This window comes from Drosophila miranda, assembly GCF_003369915.1.
Source record: "Drosophila miranda strain MSH22 chromosome Y unlocalized genomic scaffold, D.miranda_PacBio2.1 Contig_Y1_pilon, whole genome shotgun sequence".
NCBI classification, from domain to species: Eukaryota; Metazoa; Arthropoda; class Insecta; order Diptera; family Drosophilidae; genus Drosophila; species Drosophila miranda.
In genome coordinates, this window is record NW_022881603.1 from 13,760,845 (window position 1) to 13,777,994 (window position 17,150).

The window sequence follows — 17,150 nt, forward strand, 5'->3', positions numbered from 1 at the left end:
CACTAAAAACATGGTTTGAACAAAAACGTTAAACAAAAACAAAATTGCAATGTTGTCACGGCAATGTTGCTGGTATTTGAAGACTTGTTGCTTATCAAACGGAGTATGGGTCATTGTATACCCTATCCAAACTATTTTTAAAACGTAATTAACACAGAAATTGTTACGAACCTTTGTTTTCTTCGGGGCAAGGCCGGCTAGCCAGTCATCCCAGGGCTGGGTACTTCCCAAGCCCTCAGGTCGCACAATATACCAACTAATTGGACATCTCGAACAAATTGAAACAACAAAAGTAACCGACAAAAAAAAACTGCAAACGGACTCTACTCGACAAACAACATTACAGTAACTTCCTTCAACACAGACGTGGACCAGGTCGAGGTGTCGATGTTTTTACCCCTGACGTACCCTCCCTACCTGAGATCTGAATAACAACGTTTTGGATCTCCCTGCCATGTGCAGCAGCCTTACCCTCTCGTTGCTGTGGCTCCTCTTCCCCCCATATGAAACGCTTAGCAATTCATTTTCTTCGTTATAATTTTCACTTCAATTTCCTAATTTTACACGGTATCATCGCTACACTAAGCCTGCCTATTCATACCCCCCTCATCTTATCACTACGGGCGGTTAATAAATAAATAGATAAATAGAAATAATTAACATAATAAATATAAATAAGTTACATATAGATATAATATGGACGGACTTAAATTAGGGGATTAACATATACATATAAATGGAGACGTCTAACAAAAATAAATAATGGGAGTAAATAAGTTAATTGATGATTTTTTTTTAATTGATGCAGCGCAACAGCTGGGCATCTTTGCGTAGATTGTTACTGAATTGTGTGAGATATTCGGAAGCTTTCAAGGGATCGGGAAGCAATCTACAAGCGACACACACAGTTCAGTTCAGTCATCAGCATAGCTCGCAAACGACGGTCAACACTTTTTCCCTTTGCTGTCGCGTCACTGACAAAACCGAAAAAGACCACGAAGACACGGTCTCTCACTGAGCAGAACACTTTTTGTCTCTTCGCTTGTGTTATGTGTTTCGGGTTTTCGGGTGAGCCCGACACACGATCGTGTCTCACAATAACAACTTAGAAAGACACTTTGGTCCATGATGCAATTATACAAGGTGGTCTCGTCGGCAAAAGTTAGTCCCTTAACGTATGCTAGCAATAAGTGCGAGTGAAGGGCACATAGTATAGTGAGTGTGAGTGAGACGGTATATGTTGATGTTGATTAACCCTTAACAGGCCCGTGGGTTTTAAAATTTTAAAATAAAATGATTTTACTGATATATTAATATTTAAATTTTATGCAGCCATTAACAATTTTTCTTCAACATTTTTAGTTATATTAAAATGTTCTTTTACATAATATATAAAGATTACTTCTAATTCTGTGGTATTTTTTTTTATATGCTTTTTATAATTTTGTTGTTGTCGGGACATAAGGGTTAAGAATATATCAAAAAATTCGTCCGTGAACAACCTTCATCATCAACAAGCAAGCATGCACTGAAGATAAGGGACAACACGAACGAACTTCGGCTCCCGACGAGACCACCTTGTATAATTGCATCATGCTTTGGTCAAGCGCTCACAGCAAAAGTGTCTTTAGATGAGCAGAACCAAAAAAGTGTCTGAGTAAAGTGTTTTTAGTTTTTTTTTCGTGTATATGTTTATTTATTCATGTTTTCCGCATCTTTTGGGCTATTGTATTGTAATATGTATATTTATTTGCAAAATTGGCAAACGAACATTTTCGTTTTGCTTTTCACGATTCATTTTAAGCTCCAATAGTCAAACCGTATAGAATTCACAACAATTGATAGTTGCCTAAGCATCACACGTACAAGCACGCATACATACGCAAAAGACACTTTGTTCGTTCACTCGCGACAAGGTGCTCAGTGAAAAACAGGAACAAAAGAGAAGTGAAAAAATCGGTCTTTGCTTGAGCGAAGAGCGAGTTGAGCAAAAACAGATTTGATCGGGTCTTTTCAGTCCATTTTCTCAATGTGTCCGTCAATGAGAGGTTTTTATCAGACACGCCGAAAGTGTCAACAGTTATTTGCGAGCTATGGTCATCAGTTAATCATTTATATTATTCTTTCACTCACTTGGCAATGGTGGTCTGTTTAACAGCCAGTTGACCGAGCACCCGGGGAGTAAACTCCTTGGAGTGATGCAGCTTGATCCAATCGCTAACCGTGTTGCGTGTCTTCATTTGATTCTTTTGCAGTTCAACAAAGGCCTTGGTTGCATTCGCATCAAGATCGCCCAGCAGATGGTACAGTTTCTTCATGCGCTCCTCGGGCGCCAGTTTGTAGGGAACCAATGAGGTGATAAGCAAACGCTCTACTAGCAGGCGATCCTCCAGACCCACCTTGTAGTAGCCGTGCAGTATCTTGTTCTTGTTCCAGTCCACTCTCTGCTTGGCATCAGCACTCAAGTCATTTGGTTCGCAGATGGCCACTTTGTAGATGTAGGCCAGGCCATTCATGCGATTGTACGCACTTGACACGCACTGCCTCCGAGATATCGCAGAAGCGGCCCAAGAAGGTGCGTAACAGGTTTTGATATTTCTGCGACAGCTGCGAGTCCTTCTCGGAGAACATGCGCGACAGCAACGTGGTGGCTTCTGTTGGGTCAGGAATAAGGTTATCCACATGTATAGACGAGTATATTAACATCACTTACTCAGCCTTTCTGCATCATCAGTGGACAGTAGTTTGTTCTCCAATTGGGGCAGCACGGAGTACAGAAGATCGGGATTGATGCGATTAAGCTCATAGATGATATCATATATTTTGTTTGTAATAGACAGTTTGTTGTTCGGCTTATCCATGACCAATGCACGGTTAAAGAACTAGGAGGGCATGAAGAAATAGAGCTTCTTCAGTTGGTATATAAACTGAACATCACTATTCATTCATACCATTTTGATTGGGGACTCCAATGCGTCACCGGTCTTGGCGAGCAGTTGCTCGGTTATATGTGCAGCACATCTGTTGCTTGATTTATTTGGTTCCACTATGTTAATCAGTAAGAGGTCCAGAAGATCCACGGACAAATTGTCAGCCTCGGTTATCAGGGCACTCAGCACGTCCAGGAAAAAGTTTGTGATCTTGGCACTGTGCTGATCGCTGCAAGGAAATGGTAGTCAAATTAATTGCTTGGTTATAAACCAATCGCCTGAGACTCACTTCACAATTTTAAAAATGGTACTAAACAGGTCGTGGAAGATTTCCTGGCAGTCCTCGAGCTCGAAGCACATGTTGAAAGACTTGACAAGGGCTAAGTTCTCCAATAGATAAAAGTAACGCTTGAAGGACGGATCGCGGGGATCCTTTAGACCGTGCAATTGTTTGATAAAAAACTTGAAAATGCATTTGATTTGATCTTGCTCTTTGTAGGGGGCCTCAGGCGCATATACGCGCAATACATCCGCTATGCAGCACGCTATCAGCAGTTGGACATCGCGGGATGTATGCTGCATAAAGAAGTCGTCCAGCAGGTGGAGTGCCAATGGTATATATTGTTGATAGAGATTGTCATCCTGGTCCATGGTCTGCAGGACATTGGCGAGTGTCTGTCAATGAGGATAATGTGACTTTCATTCGTTGTTAATTGATTTCCAGTAAAACTTACCTTAAGGCGGCGTATGAGCTCGTCTGTGCCCAGGTCTTCCACCAATGGCCGACAGCCGTTCGGATAAACAATGTCCGTCATCCTCACCCACTGAAGCCGGACAGGACGGAAATCGGCAGGCGCTGATCTGAAACCCAAAAGCGTGTACTCGTATTTAGTAGAATTTCCACATCAAAACCACATTTTCCAACAACAATTTTAGGCGACCCTCAATGTACAAATAGCAGTGCCAAATCGGAGGGTGCCATTGCCACAGCCACACTCACGCATACGCTCTCGCGTACACGTACACGTACTCCACTCACACTCGCACGTTTGCAGTGTTTTCCTCGTTTCGACAAACAAAACAAAAAATATTTAAATTCTGTGTTTTCATAATGCTTTTTGTACTAATCGGGGACGGGCAAAATGGCAGAGGAAAATTTCTGATGTGCAATCTTACTTTTCTTCACAACGGGCAGCGGCGGTACAATTCTTTGCCAATTTTCAGCCGCTTCTTTTTGGTGCACACAAACGAAATCACTGCAAATAACTTTGGAATGGACGTTTATTTACACATGTTCCAACGTCTTGGTTATTTTTGAGCGGCGCGTATGTTGTTAAAAAAGAAAAACTTTTGCAGGGCATTTATGCAGAGTCGCACGCCATCATGACCGCGGATTTACGAACTTAACCCACTTAACCCCCCTCTATTATGCTCGTTCCTATTGCTCGATTTTAATATTCCGTTGAATAATGCCTGGCTAACTAAAATTTTTAGCTCTACCCACATAGTTTTATCCCATTGATGAATACATTTTCTGCAAGATTAACTACTTTTAAGTACTCCCAGTTATTGTATTTTGACTAAAACATGGTTTGAACAAAAACGTTAAACAAAAACAAAATTGCAATGTTGTCACGGCAATGTTGCTGGTATTTGAAGACTTGTTGCTTATCAAACGGAGTATGGGTCATTGTATACCCTATCCAAACTATTTTTAAAACGTAATTAACACAGAAATTGTTACGAACCTTTGTTTTCTTCGGGGCAAGGCCGGCTAGCCAGTCATCCCAGGGCTGGGTACTTCCCAAGCCCTCAGGTCGCACAATATACCAACTAATTGGACATCTCGAACAAATTGAAACAACAAAAGTAACCGACAAAAAAAAAACTGCAAACGGACTCTACTCGACAAACAACATTACAGTAACTTCCTTCAACACAGACGTGGACCAGGTCGAGGTGTCGATGTTTTTACCCCTGACTTACCCTCCCTACCTGAGATCTGAATAACAACGTTTTGGATCTCCCTGCCATGTGCAGCAGCCTTACCCTCTCGTTGCTGTGGCTCCTCTTCCCCCCATATGAAACGCTTAGCAATTCATTTTCTTCGTTATAATTTTCACTTCAATTTCCTAATTTTACACGGTATCATCGCTACACTAAGCCTGCCTATTCATACCCCCCTCATCTTATCACTACGGGCGGTTAATAAATAAATAGATAAATAGAAATAATTAACATAATAAATATAAATAAGTTACATATAGATATAATATGGACGGACTTAAATTAGGGGATTAACATATACATATAAATGGAGACGTCTAACAAAAATAAATAATGGGAGTAAATAAGTTAATTGATGATTTTTTTTTAATTGATGCAGCGCAACAGCTGGGCATCTTTGCGTAGATTGTTACTGAATTGTGTGAGATATTCGGAAGCTTTCAAGGGATCGGGAAGCAATCTACAAGCGACACACACAGTTCAGTTCAGTCATCAGCATAGCTCGCAAACAACGGTCAACACTTTTTCCCTTTGCTGTCGCGTCACTGACAAAACCGAAAAAGACCACGAAGACACGGTCTCTCACTGAGCAGAACACTTTTTGTCTCTTCGCTTGTGTTATGTGTTTGGGGTTTTCGGGTGAGCCCGACACACGATCGTGTCTCACAATAACAACTTAGAAAGACACTTTGGTCCATGATGCAATTATACAAGGTGGTCTCGTCGGCAAAAGTTAGTCCCTTAACGTATGCTAGCAATAAGTGCGAGTGAAGGGCACATAGTATAGTGAGTGTGAGTGAGACGGTATATGTTGATGTTGATTAACCCTTAACAGGCCCGGTTGGGTTTTAAAATTTTAAAATAAAATGATTTTACTGATATATTAATATTTAAATTTTATGCAGCCATTAACAATTTTTCTTCAACATTTTTAGTTATATTAAAATGTTCTTTTACATAATATATAAAGATTACTTCTAATTCTGTGGTATTTTTTTATATGCTTTTTATAATTTTGTTGTTGTCGGGACATAAGGGCTAAGAATATATAAAAAAATTCGTCCGTGAACAACCTTCATCATCAACAAGCAAGCATGCACTGAAGATAAGGGACAACACGAACGAACTTCGGCTCCCGACGAGACCACCTTGTATAATTGCATCATGCTTTGGTCAAGCGCTCACAGCAAAAGTGTCTTTAGATGAGCAGAACCAAAAAAGTGTTTTTAGTTTTTTTTTCGTGTATATGTTTACTTATTCATGTTTTCCGCATCTTTTGGGCTATTGTATTGTAATATGTATATTTATTTGCAAAATTGGCAAACGAACATTTTCGTTTTGCTTTTCACGATTCATTTTAAGCTCCAATAGTCAAACCGTATAGAATTCACAACAATTGATAGTTGCCTAAGCATCACACGTACAAGCACGAATACATACGCAAAAGACACTTTGTTCGTTCACTCGCGACAAGGTGCTCAGTGAAAAACAGGAACAAAAGAGAAGTGAAAAAATCGGTCTTTGCTTGAGCGAAGAGCGAGTTGAGCAAAAACAGATTTGATCGGGTCTTTTCAGTCCATTTTCTCAATGTGTCCGTCAATGAGAGGTTTTTATCAGACACGCCGAAAGTGTCAACAGTTATTTGCGAGCTATGGTCATCAGTTAATCATTTATATTATTCTTTCACTCACTTGGCAATGGTGGTCTGTTTAACAGCCAGTTGACCGAGCACCCGGGGAGTAAACTCCTTGGAGTGATGCAGCTTGATCCAATCGCTAACCGTGTTGCGTGTCTTCATTTGATTCTTTTGCAGTTCAACAAAGGCCTTGGTTGCATTCGCATCAAGATCGCCCAGCAGATGGTACAGTTTCTTCATGCGCTCCTCGGGCGCCAGTTTGTAGGGAACCAATGAGGTGATAAGCAAACGCTCTACTAGCAGGCGATCCTCCAGACCCACCTTGTAGTAGCCGTGCAGTATCTTGTTCTTGTTCCAGTCCACTCTCTGCTTGGCATCAGCACTCAAGTCATTTGGTTCGCAGATGGCCACTTTGTAGATGTAGGCCAGGCCATTCATGCGATTGTACGCACTTGACACGCACTGCCTCCGAGATATCGCAGAAGCGGCCCAAGAAGGTGCGTAACAGGTTTTGATATTTCTGCGACAGCTGCGAGTCCTTCTCGGAGAACATGCGCGACAGCAACGTGGTGGCTTCTGTTGGGTCAGGAATAAGGTTATCCACATGTGTAGACGAGTATATTAGGAGTGCATCGTGACATCACTTACTCAGCCTTTCTGCATCATCAGTGGAAAGAAGTTTGTTCTCCAATTGGGGCAGCACGGAGTACAGAAGATCGGGATTGATGCGATTAAGCTCATAGATGATATCATAGATTTTGTTTGTAATAGACAGTTTGTTGTTCGGCTTATCCATGACCAATGCACGGTTAAAGAACTAGGAGGGCATGAAGAAATAGAGCTTCTTCAGTTGGTATATAAACTGAACATCACTATTCATTCATACCATTTTGATTGGGGACTCCAATGCGTCACCGGTCTTGGCGAGCAGTTGCTCGGTTATATGTGCAGCACATCTGTTGCTTGATTTATTTGGTTCCACTATGTTAATCAGTAAGAGGTCCAGAAGATCCACGGACAAATTGTCAGCCTCGGTTATCAGGGCACTCAGCACGTCCAGGAAAAAGTTTGTGATCTTGGCACTGTGCTGATCGCTGCAAGGAAATGGTAGTCAAATTAATTGCTTGGTTATAAACCAATCGCCTGAGACTCACTTCACAATTTTAAAAATGGTACTAAACAGGTCGTGGAAGATTTCCTGGCAGTCCTCGAGCTCGAAGCACATGTTGAAAGACTTGACAAGGGCTAAGTTCTCCAATAGATAAAAGTAACGCTTGAAGGACGGATCGCGGGGATCCTTTAGACCGTGCAATTGTTTGATAAAAAACTTGAAAATGCATTTGATTTGATCTTGCTCTTTGTAGGGGGCCTCAGGCGCATATACGCGCAATACATCCGCTATGCAGCACGCTATCAGCAGTTGGACATCGCGTGATGTATGCTGCATAAAGAAGTCGTCCAGCAGGTGGAGTGCCAATGGTATATATTGTTGATAGAGATTGTCATCCTGGTCCATGGTCTGCAGGACATTGGCGAGTGTCTGTCAATGAGGATAATGTGACTTTCATTCGTTGTTAATTGATTTCCAGTAAAACTTACCTTAAGGCGGCGTATGAGCTCGTCTGTGCCCAGGTCTTCCACCAATGGCCGACAGCCGTTCGGATAAACAATGTCCGTCATCCTCACCCACTGAAGCCGGAGAGGACGGAAATCGGCAGGCGCTGATCTGAAACCCAAAAGCGTGTACTCGTATTTAGTAGAATTTCCACATCAAAACCACATTTTCCAACAACAATTTTAGGCGACCCTCAATGTACAAATAGCAGTGCCAAATCGGAGGGTGCCATTGCCACAGCCACACTCATACGCTCTCGCGTACACGTACACGTACTCCACTCACACTCGCACGTTTGCAGTGTTTTCCTCGTTTCGACAAACAAAACAAAAAATATTTAAATTCTGTGTTTTCATAATGCTTTTTGTACTAATGGGGGACGGGCAAAATGGCAGAGGAAAATTTCTGATGTGCAATCTTACTTTTCTTCACAACGGGCAGCGGCGGTACAATTCTTTGCCAATTTTCAGCCGCTTCTTTTTGGTGCACACAAACGAAATCACTGCAAATAACTTTGGAATGGACGTTTATTTACACATGTTCCAACGTCTTGGTTATTTTTGAGCGGCGCGTATGTTGTTAAAAAAGAAAAACTTTTGCAGGGCATTTATGCAGAGTCGCACGCCATCATGACCGCGGATTTACGAACTTAACCCACTTAACCCCCCTCTATTTAAACAGTTTAACGACTTGAGGTAAATGGCGAAAAATATGGTAAGTTCTTTTTGTAGATCCATGCCAACTTTTCTCTGAACTTAAAAAAACTACGATATCTTTCACCTGAATTGCGCTAAAATGATTACATTTTCTTCATATATTTTGGTGGCATATTAAAATACCCCCTTGGTCTACAATGGGCTAATCATTATCCGTCAAGTATTGGAAACAATATTTTTTGATTTTGATATTCCGTGGAATATTACAAGCTAGATGGATCGCGCAGCCCTGCCCACATAATTTAATCCACTTAATGAACCTATTTTCTACATGACTGGTTTATTTTAGATACTTGCTTTTATTGGATTTTGTCTAAAAAAAAGGTTTTAGCGAAAAAGGTCAAGCAAATAGCACGTAAGGGAGTAATCGTTCCTATTGCTCGATTTTGATATTCCGTTGAATAATGCCTGGCTAATTAAAATTTTTAGCTTTACCCACATAGTTTTATCTCGTTGATGAATACATTTTCTGCAAGATTAACTACTTTTAAGTACTCCCAGTTATTGTATTTTGACTAAGTGTTCCACTTGGCTTGTTTCCCAGAGTGCAATGCCGGCTAGCTTTCGACCCCAGGGCTGGGTAGTTCCCCTTGCCCGCCAAATGTAGACAAAAAATGAGACATACCACTTCTCGGGACATCAAAGCTAACAACAACCTAACAACAACAAAGAAAATCATAAACAGACGGCTATCAAGTGGGTGAAGCTTGGGTGTTATCACTTCGAGCGCCCGCCCTACCTGTGACCAAACACAACGTTTATTTTGGCCACCCTCTGCTGGAACGGTAACGGCTGGCCTAATCCATGGCTACGCCACGCGTCCTCCCTCTATTTTAATTTTAATGCATCATGCTTCAATATATATCCAAGCTTTAATAATCGTAAATTGACAATTTCATCTTTCTATACTCAAAATTATCACTAACCACTAAGAAACACCAAAACGTTCGACACAAAGGCAAACAAGGAAATAACTGCTGAAATTTCGTTCAACCAACAGGGATACCCTCACCCATACGTAATGGAATATGTGTAGATGAGTGGATCCAGTTTTACGGGAGTTAATTAAACTCGGGCCCCTACGGAGACTTAACCTACCAAGAGCTCTTGTTAAGGGTCCCCGGGACATAAACAATAAACAATATTTTTCCACAAATCGCTCGACCAAATACGGTGGACTGATGGGACCCCCGCGTCACCCACTAAGGGTTAATCTTCTGGCACTGAACAGCTGATCGCAGATTTAGGTTCGTGAAAGGTGTTGGTGTTTTTACATATTTTTTTTCAATGGCCAAGATTTTACGTTAAACGGTTAAAGCTAATACTAATTACTAAATAAACGACAACACACGGAACAAAATAACATTTAATGTGGAACGGTATTTGGAGTGCGGATTATGTTTTTTTTCTTTAAGTTCAAACGACGCGGGCGACCGCTGGCCGTGGCCGGTCAGCCCTAAATTTATATAGGTCCGTGTATACGTGTGCGCGTGTGTGTGTGTGTGAATAGGGTTTCGGGGTTTTTACTTGTTGAATGAGACCAAACGTGTGGCACGCTCTGGAAGGCGATGCAACGATCGTGCGGTGTGGCTAGAATCGCCCTGGCAGCTAAATCGTCCTCTTTCACCCTCCCCCTTCACACGTCCCGCGCTACTTGGCTCACACACGCGCAACTGGAACGAACTCACTCAGGTTCCGTTGGGCAGTCTTCTTCTCTGCAGTCGACTTTCTCGAACTCCAGTGTCCCTCTCCAGGAAACCTTCTGGCCCGGTTCTGGTTGCTATATTCCTTGCCGGCTGTTAGTAAAATTGTCTGCATTACAACCTATTTTATCGCCCGCCTTTTCTGTACTCACTTCAAACTTTCTGTTTTAAGCACAAAATTTCAAATTTCGACGTTACTCCGTCCACGCTCCACGATTTCCATAATCCAATCCACGTTTTCTAATATTTTCACTCCTATTTATCCCTTTTTCCCTTACTAATACATATAACTAATCCTATTCTCTTCCTTATATCCCCAGTAACGGCTCCAGCTCCCCCCGATGTCCCCATACACCATCGAGCCTCCCTGGACTTCCGCTAGATGGCGCGTCGCCCTCAGCCCTGGCCACCTATCGTTCAGGTGGGTCTGGAACACCACCACGAGTATGTCGTCAGTCCCAGGAGGGACAAAATACGCGTGGGCATGCCCACCGGATTCCGGAACACTATTGAGCACACGCCGGCGTGCCCTGCATTCTTCTGCCGCGCCCAACGTAGGCCACACCCACACCTCACTACATTCTCAGGTCTTTGGCGTGGTACACTCCTATGGGACGGCCGTTAAGATCCTCCAGAGCATACGCGTTCTCTCCTACTGGCTTCACTACCCGGCATTAAAGCCTTTTCCGAAGTCACTAAGGACAAAATTTCGGCGGAATACCTCTTGTCCCGGCCTCGCGTAAAACACCCGAGCTCGCTGGTTGTATCTTACCCTACTACGCTCGTATGCCTGATGTAAACTAGCACGAATCCTCTCTTGGATGAGTTGTCGCTTGTCCTGACCCTCCAGCAGCGATATGTCATGCTCGCCGATTGACCGCAGTCGCTTTGCCAGCTTGTAGCATGACCCATGCAAATACATTTGCTGCCCGAAGACTGCAAAGAATGGTGTTACGCCTGTTGCCTCGTGAACCGAGTTCCTAATAGCCAGTTCTATCTCCGGCAGATGCACATCCCAGTCCCGGTGATCGTCTTCCAGATACGCCCGAATCGCGCTGAGTACTGTGCGATTCACGCGTTCGGCTGCGTTAAGTTAGGTTAGGTTGAGGCGGCTGCCAGGCTCGCTCGGAACCCGTCACACTTAGGCCGGTTTCGGCCCGTTGTGATACCGCATACCTTCCTGCGTTGTGAGACTTCCTGTCAGCAATTATCCCATCCAGATGCTCTCACAAAGTTCGCTATCCTCCTGGGACATAGTTTGGACATCTCTGAGATGTCGTGTAGGAAGGCTGAGCCCAGGTGCTGTAGCCTTCTTCTGCTGAGAGCTGGGAAGGAGCAGAACAGATGTTCCACTGTCTCCTCCTCTTCCTCGTCTCTACAGCTGCGACAAAAATCGTTATGTGGGGCCCCCAGCCTGTTAGCGTGGGTGCCTATTAGCCAGTGTCCCGTGAGGGAACGTGTGACTACGCTGCACCTTTTCCTGCTTAACTTGAGGAGCTCGGAGGTGCGCTTCATGTCCATGGTCGGCCATGTTTGCCGAGTTGTGCGACATCGTGGCACTGTTTGCCACATATCGTTGTTTAGTCGCTTGTATTGCTCCCTTATAATGAGCTTACAGGTGGCCATTGGCATACAGATATCCTCCTTGTCTTGGAGAAGGGGGATTGTAGTGCCAGATCTGGCCAGCTCGTCCGCTATACAGTTGCCCTCGATGTCCCGGTGGCCCGGGACCCAAATCAGGCTTATAGCAAATTGCTGAGCCATCTCGTGCAGAGATTTGCGGCAGTCTGCCACGGTGGCCGAGTTCGAGGAAATCGCGCTTAGCGATTTGATCGCAGCCTGGCTGTCGCTATAAATGTTTAGCTTGGTTGCCGTGACGGCAGCCGCTTGTAGGCAGTCTAGAGCCTCCCTGATTGCTATGACTTCCGCTTGAAAGACACTGCAATGATCTGGGAGTCTGAAGGAATGCCTTATGCTTACCTGTTCAGAGTAGATTCCCCCTCCGACTCTGTCGTCCAGCTTTGATCCATCTGTGAAGATGTTTATGGCCCCATCTGGGCCTGGGAGTCCCTCGAGCCATTCGTCTCTGTGAGGGATGATTGTGTCGAAGGGAGTGTCTGTGTACTCTCTTGGAACTTGGTAGTCTGTTTTTGAGGGGACGGTACTGCTATTATTTAATATGGCTGAGTGACCTATGCACTGTGTCACCCATTGATCTGAGTCTCTTAGACGTATTGCTGCTGCTTCTGCCCGTTCCTTTCCTGCGAGGTCAAGGCTCTGTAGGCATAGGATGGCATTTAGCGCATCATTTGGGGTGATGCGAAGAGCTCCGCTGATGCATAGGGCGGCAGTCCGCTGGACTTTGCCCAGTTGCTTGGTGATCGCCCTTTTTGATAGGGCCGGCCACCACACCGTAACTCCGTAGAGTAGTATTGGTCTAACTATAGCTTGATATATCCATTGGACTATGCTTGAGATCATACCCCATCTTAGCCCAATAGCTTTTTTGCATGTCTAGAGTGCAGTCATTGCCTTCTTCACTCTGTCTTTGACATTGAGGTTCCAGCTAAGCTTCTTGTCAATTACCAACCCTAAGTAACTGGCACTGGCACTAGGAGAGCCTGCATCCTTGTAGTATTGGAGGGTTGAGGGGCGGGACCTTGTATTTATTTGTGAATAGTACGAGATCCGTTTTTGAGGGATTTACTCCCAGACCGCGTGATTCTGTCCAATCCGACAGTTGCGCTAGCTTTGTGGACATTAAGTCGCACAGTGTTTGGGGGTATTTCCCCGAGAAGATAATCGCAACGTCGTCCGCATAGGCCACGACATTGCACCCCCCCCCTTCTAGGTCACATAGAATCTTGTTGACTGCTATGTTCCACAGAAGAGGAGACAGGACACCACCTTGCGGGGTGCCTCTGTTGACATACCTTGACTGGGCGGACGATCCCATCGATGATGTCACCGTCCTGCATGTGAGCAATTGATCAATGAGCATCACCAAGTGACGGTCCACCCCCAGGTCAGTCAGGGCTTCTGTAATGGCGCCCGGTACAACGTTGTTGAAAGCTCCCTCAATATCGAGAAAGCTATGAGTGAGTACTCTTTGTGATGCAGAGATTTCTCTACCGCTGAGATCACTTCATGAAGAGCCGTTTCCGTGGATTTTCCTTTCCGGTAGGCATGCTGTGCGACTGACAGCAACTGAGGGTGTATAGTTGTCCTCAGTTGCAGCCCGACGAGTCTCTCAAAGGTTTTGAGGAGGAAGGACGATAGGCTGATTGGTCTAAAGTCTTTTGCAGCTGAGTGCGAGGCTTTCCCAGCTTTGGGAATGAAGACTATCTTTGCCTTAAGCCATGTTCGCGGGATTGTACCCACAGCCAGTATCTTCCTGAAGATACCTTGTAGCCAGTTGATGGCCGTAACGCCGGCCTTCTGAAGTTGGGCCGGGATTACCTGGTCTGGGCCTGGCGATTTGAACGGGTTGAAGCTGTTTATTGCCCAGCTTATGTTACGTTTTGTGAGGATGTGATCCATCGAGGTTACCGGTCCCTCTCCTGGAAGATGTGCCGTCTCGATGGTTGTGCACCCTGGAAAATGTGTGTCTAGTAGAATCTGCAGGGACTCCTCACTGGAGTTAGTCCACGTGCCGTCATTCCTTTTAAGATACCCTACCGAGGGGTTAGTTTTTGAGAGAATCTTGCGAAGCCTTGCGGCCTCTGACGTTTCCTCAATTTCCGAGCAAAATTTTTGCCAAGAGGCCCTTTTTGCTTTCCTTGTTTCCTTTTTATATAGTGACAGACTGATTTTGTAGTCTGCCCAGTGGCTCTCCTCGTTCGCGCTTTTGGCCCTGTTGAAGAGGGTCCTGCAGCTTTTACGTAGGATGTCTATTTGTTTTGACCACCAGGGGGTTTCTTTTTCCCCCTAGGTTTGCTAGAGGGGCACGCTGCCGCGAAGGCTATGTTGCATGCCTCTGTGAACCTGTTCACTAGGCGATCTAGGTCGTCTTTTGTGTCAGGGCATGATGATGCTTTGGAGGGGAGTAAGTCCTCCAGGGCTGAGCTATATTTTTCCCAGTTGGCTTTCCTGGGATTAATATAGTCCTTAGGTTTCGGACACTCGAGGGATAGTGTGGTCTCGATGTATCTGTGGTCAGAGAAAGAGTGGTCATCAAGGACTTGCCAACTCTTGACTATGTCTAACAGGTTGGAAGACACTAGGGTGATGTCAATAACCTCCTGTCGATTTTTAATTATAAAAGTGGGGTCGTTGCCCCGATTACAAATAAATAGATTTGAGTTGAGGATGAAGCTGAAAAATGACTCACCCCTTACATTTGTGTTCGAGCTCCCCCATTGAGTGTGGTGAGCGTTGGCATCGCAACCTATTAATAGGTCTATGTCCGACCTCTCGCTGTCGCTGGCTAGTTTGCGAACCAGGTCGTTGGGAGGATCGTTTCCCTCATGGGCCATGTAGGACGACATCAGCCTTAGATGTGTCCCTCAGCTCTAGGCTTGCCGCCGTGTTGTCGCTATCGCTATAGTTATGGAGCAGAAAGATATTAAGGTGCTTTCTGGCGAGAATGCAGGTGCGGGTTTTACCTTCATGTTGAGCTACAATTATCTTGTACTCCTTCGACCCTAGTCCACAAACCTTGTCTCCCACTATCCAAGGTTCCTGGATCAGGGCTACGTCTGCTCCGCTCTCTTCGAGGCGGAGTATAAGAGCAGCGGATGCTGCTTTACAGTGGTGGAGATTGATCTGAAGGAGCCTCAAGGACATCCTTAGTGTTCTCCACCACTGTAATGTCGGCATCCGGATCGTCCTCGACTTCCTCGTGGCAACACATCGCCTCGAAGTCGCATCTCAGCGTGCCATCGGTGGAGTAGCCCTCTGGGTCTATCTCTGTGTGATCGTCGGGTGCTTCGATCTCCGAGGCAGCGTCCTGCTCAACTGGCTTGTCGACAGGACGTGCCTCGGCCGCCGCATCCGACTTGTAGACCTTTACGGTCACAGAGCTGAACCCAAAATTGAGCTCGCCTTTGGCAGCCTCAATCGGGGCCAGCGACTCTTTGTTGAGGACGACCACCGCCTGGTTTGTGGGGCCCTGTGTCGTCTCAACTTTGACCACCTTCCAATCCGCTGTTGGGAGGTGGGGGTTGCATCTTTGCAACATTTTTAGGATGCGCTCCGGCTCCTTCATGGAGGCGGGCACCCAGACTCTCGCCCTTGGTCTACTGGGCACTTCGCCCCTGGGTAGACTTCCCCGACTTGCGCTACCGCTGCTTTGTACAGCTGTACGGAGCGCTCGTCTTCACAGGCTACGATTTTTATGCAGCCCTGGTACCAGCCCATGTCTTTGCAGACGGGTGGGGGGTCCAGGCTGCTTTTCCAGCAGCTCGAAGCAGCGGTCGGCCAGTGCCGCTTCCACCCACTTCCACTGGTTTCTAGGTATCCGGGAGTCCGCGCTGCCTTTGTCCAGGACGCCAATCAGCGTTCTTTCTCTGGCAATCTGCGCGAATGATGTGTTAGGCAGCACTTCGGTGTCGGCCCGGAGTCTCTTGTGAGCGCTGCCTTTTTGGCTGAGGGGCTTCCTTCTTCGGTGCTTCCTTGCCAAAGTTCGGCAGCACCTATTAGGCTTACTCAACCTTCTTTATCCATTTGTCCGTCGGGCTGGACATCTGGCTTGCGTTCTGCCGACGGAGTATATTGCCAGCACTCCTTCTATCGGCATATGTAAAAGATTTGGCTTGGACACTAGTAGATGGTGACTCATCACCCGCCACTTTACCAGCAGGCAGAGCAGCCGCAGGATTGCATAGCCACTCTGCCAAGGTATCGGTTTTGGGAGCCAATTCACCACCCACCCCGACACCGGGATGGGACCCCTTTGGGCTCTCCCTAGCATCTTCCGCCGCGCAGGTTTTCCCTGCTGATTTGCGGGTCGGGCCAGGCCTTTGGGCCGCTGCCTTCCCCTGTTTGGGATTGCTCCCTGTTGGCATTTGGGGAGTGCCAGACTCATTTTTTTTGTTTTTAAATTCTTCCATTCTTTTCCCACGAGCTGCAGAGAAGGGGTACGGTCCGTCCGGGCAGAGATCCACGTTGCCCGGATAAGGCATACTTAGAACAGGGGGCTGCCAAGTCCCTGAGCTCTCCGTTAACGACTGGGCTAGTTTTATATACCGGGCCCCCAGCCAGGCTGACTCTCGGCACGGGTCGAATAACACTCTTAGTCCGGCCCGGTGTGAGCTGAATGTGGGGGGTTGGGATGTGGGTAGGTAGTGTGTAGGGATAGGGGAGTATGTGATACGAGGCGGCACCACAAGCGCATCGTCAGTGTTGCTACTTCGCGAACACCCGCTGGCTGTCCGGGGCTGCTTATTTTCGGTACTCTCCCTAGGGATGTCCGATTATTCGCAGCTGACCCACCTATATGACCTGAATATAGGTAGGTCGTTCGCTATCCGCAACCTGCGACCCGTCCGGTGGCCTCAGCTAGGCCCCCTTTGAGCCACCTCACGAGCTCATCAGACCAGAGTT

At 45.8% G+C, this 17,150-nt stretch overlaps 2 protein-coding genes and 1 long non-coding RNA gene across 8 annotated transcripts in view; 1 reads left to right on the plus strand and 2 right to left on the minus strand.

Moving 5' to 3' along the window:
• Window positions 1-519: 519 nt before the first annotated feature.
• The window catches only part of LOC117190603 (sister chromatid cohesion protein PDS5 homolog A-like), a 69,923-nt gene continuing 53,292 nt past the window's right edge, over window positions 520-17,150 (minus strand). Inside the window, exons 8-13 of one of the 5 annotated variants that reach the window (XM_033395654.1) lie at window positions 6,629-6,669; window positions 3,665-3,791; window positions 3,220-3,605; window positions 2,952-3,159; window positions 2,714-2,882; window positions 2,385-2,654 (exon numbers count right to left, since the gene is read on the minus strand). In XM_033395654.1, coding sequence (XP_033251545.1) covers window positions 2,467-2,654; window positions 2,714-2,882; window positions 2,952-3,159; window positions 3,220-3,605; window positions 3,665-3,791; window positions 6,629-6,669 — 1,119 coding nt within the window. In that variant the 3' untranslated portion in view covers window positions 2,385-2,466. Of the gene's footprint in view, window positions 638-2,384; window positions 2,655-2,713; window positions 2,907-2,951; window positions 3,160-3,219; window positions 3,606-3,664; window positions 3,792-4,106; window positions 4,197-5,232; window positions 5,398-6,628; window positions 6,670-17,150 lie in introns of those variants that run through there. The other 4 variants (XM_033395655.1, XM_033395656.1, XR_004473764.1 and 1 more) reach the window with 4 other exon arrangements.
• LOC117190605 (sister chromatid cohesion protein PDS5 homolog A-like) lies at window positions 6,880-8,970 on the minus strand. Of its 2 annotated transcripts, XM_033395660.1 has the most exons (6): window positions 8,611-8,964; window positions 8,173-8,299; window positions 7,728-8,113; window positions 7,460-7,667; window positions 7,222-7,390; window positions 6,880-7,149 (listed from the first exon to the last, which is right to left on the minus strand). In XM_033395660.1, the coding sequence occupies exons 2-6, from the start codon at window positions 8,251-8,253 to the stop codon at window positions 6,962-6,964; spliced, it is 1,032 nt and encodes a 343-aa protein (XP_033251551.1). In that variant the 5' UTR covers window positions 8,254-8,299; window positions 8,611-8,964; the 3' UTR covers window positions 6,880-6,961. The 2 variants fall into 2 exon arrangements, with proteins under 2 accessions (XP_033251551.1, XP_033251552.1); XM_033395661.1 differs by lacking the exon at window positions 6,880-7,149 and having other exon boundaries at window positions 7,324-7,414; window positions 8,611-8,970.
• LOC117190609 lies at window positions 8,275-8,936 on the plus strand. Its single transcript, XR_004473766.1, has 2 exons — window positions 8,275-8,322; window positions 8,375-8,936. It is a non-coding gene; the product is annotated as an uncharacterized LOC117190609 (long non-coding RNA).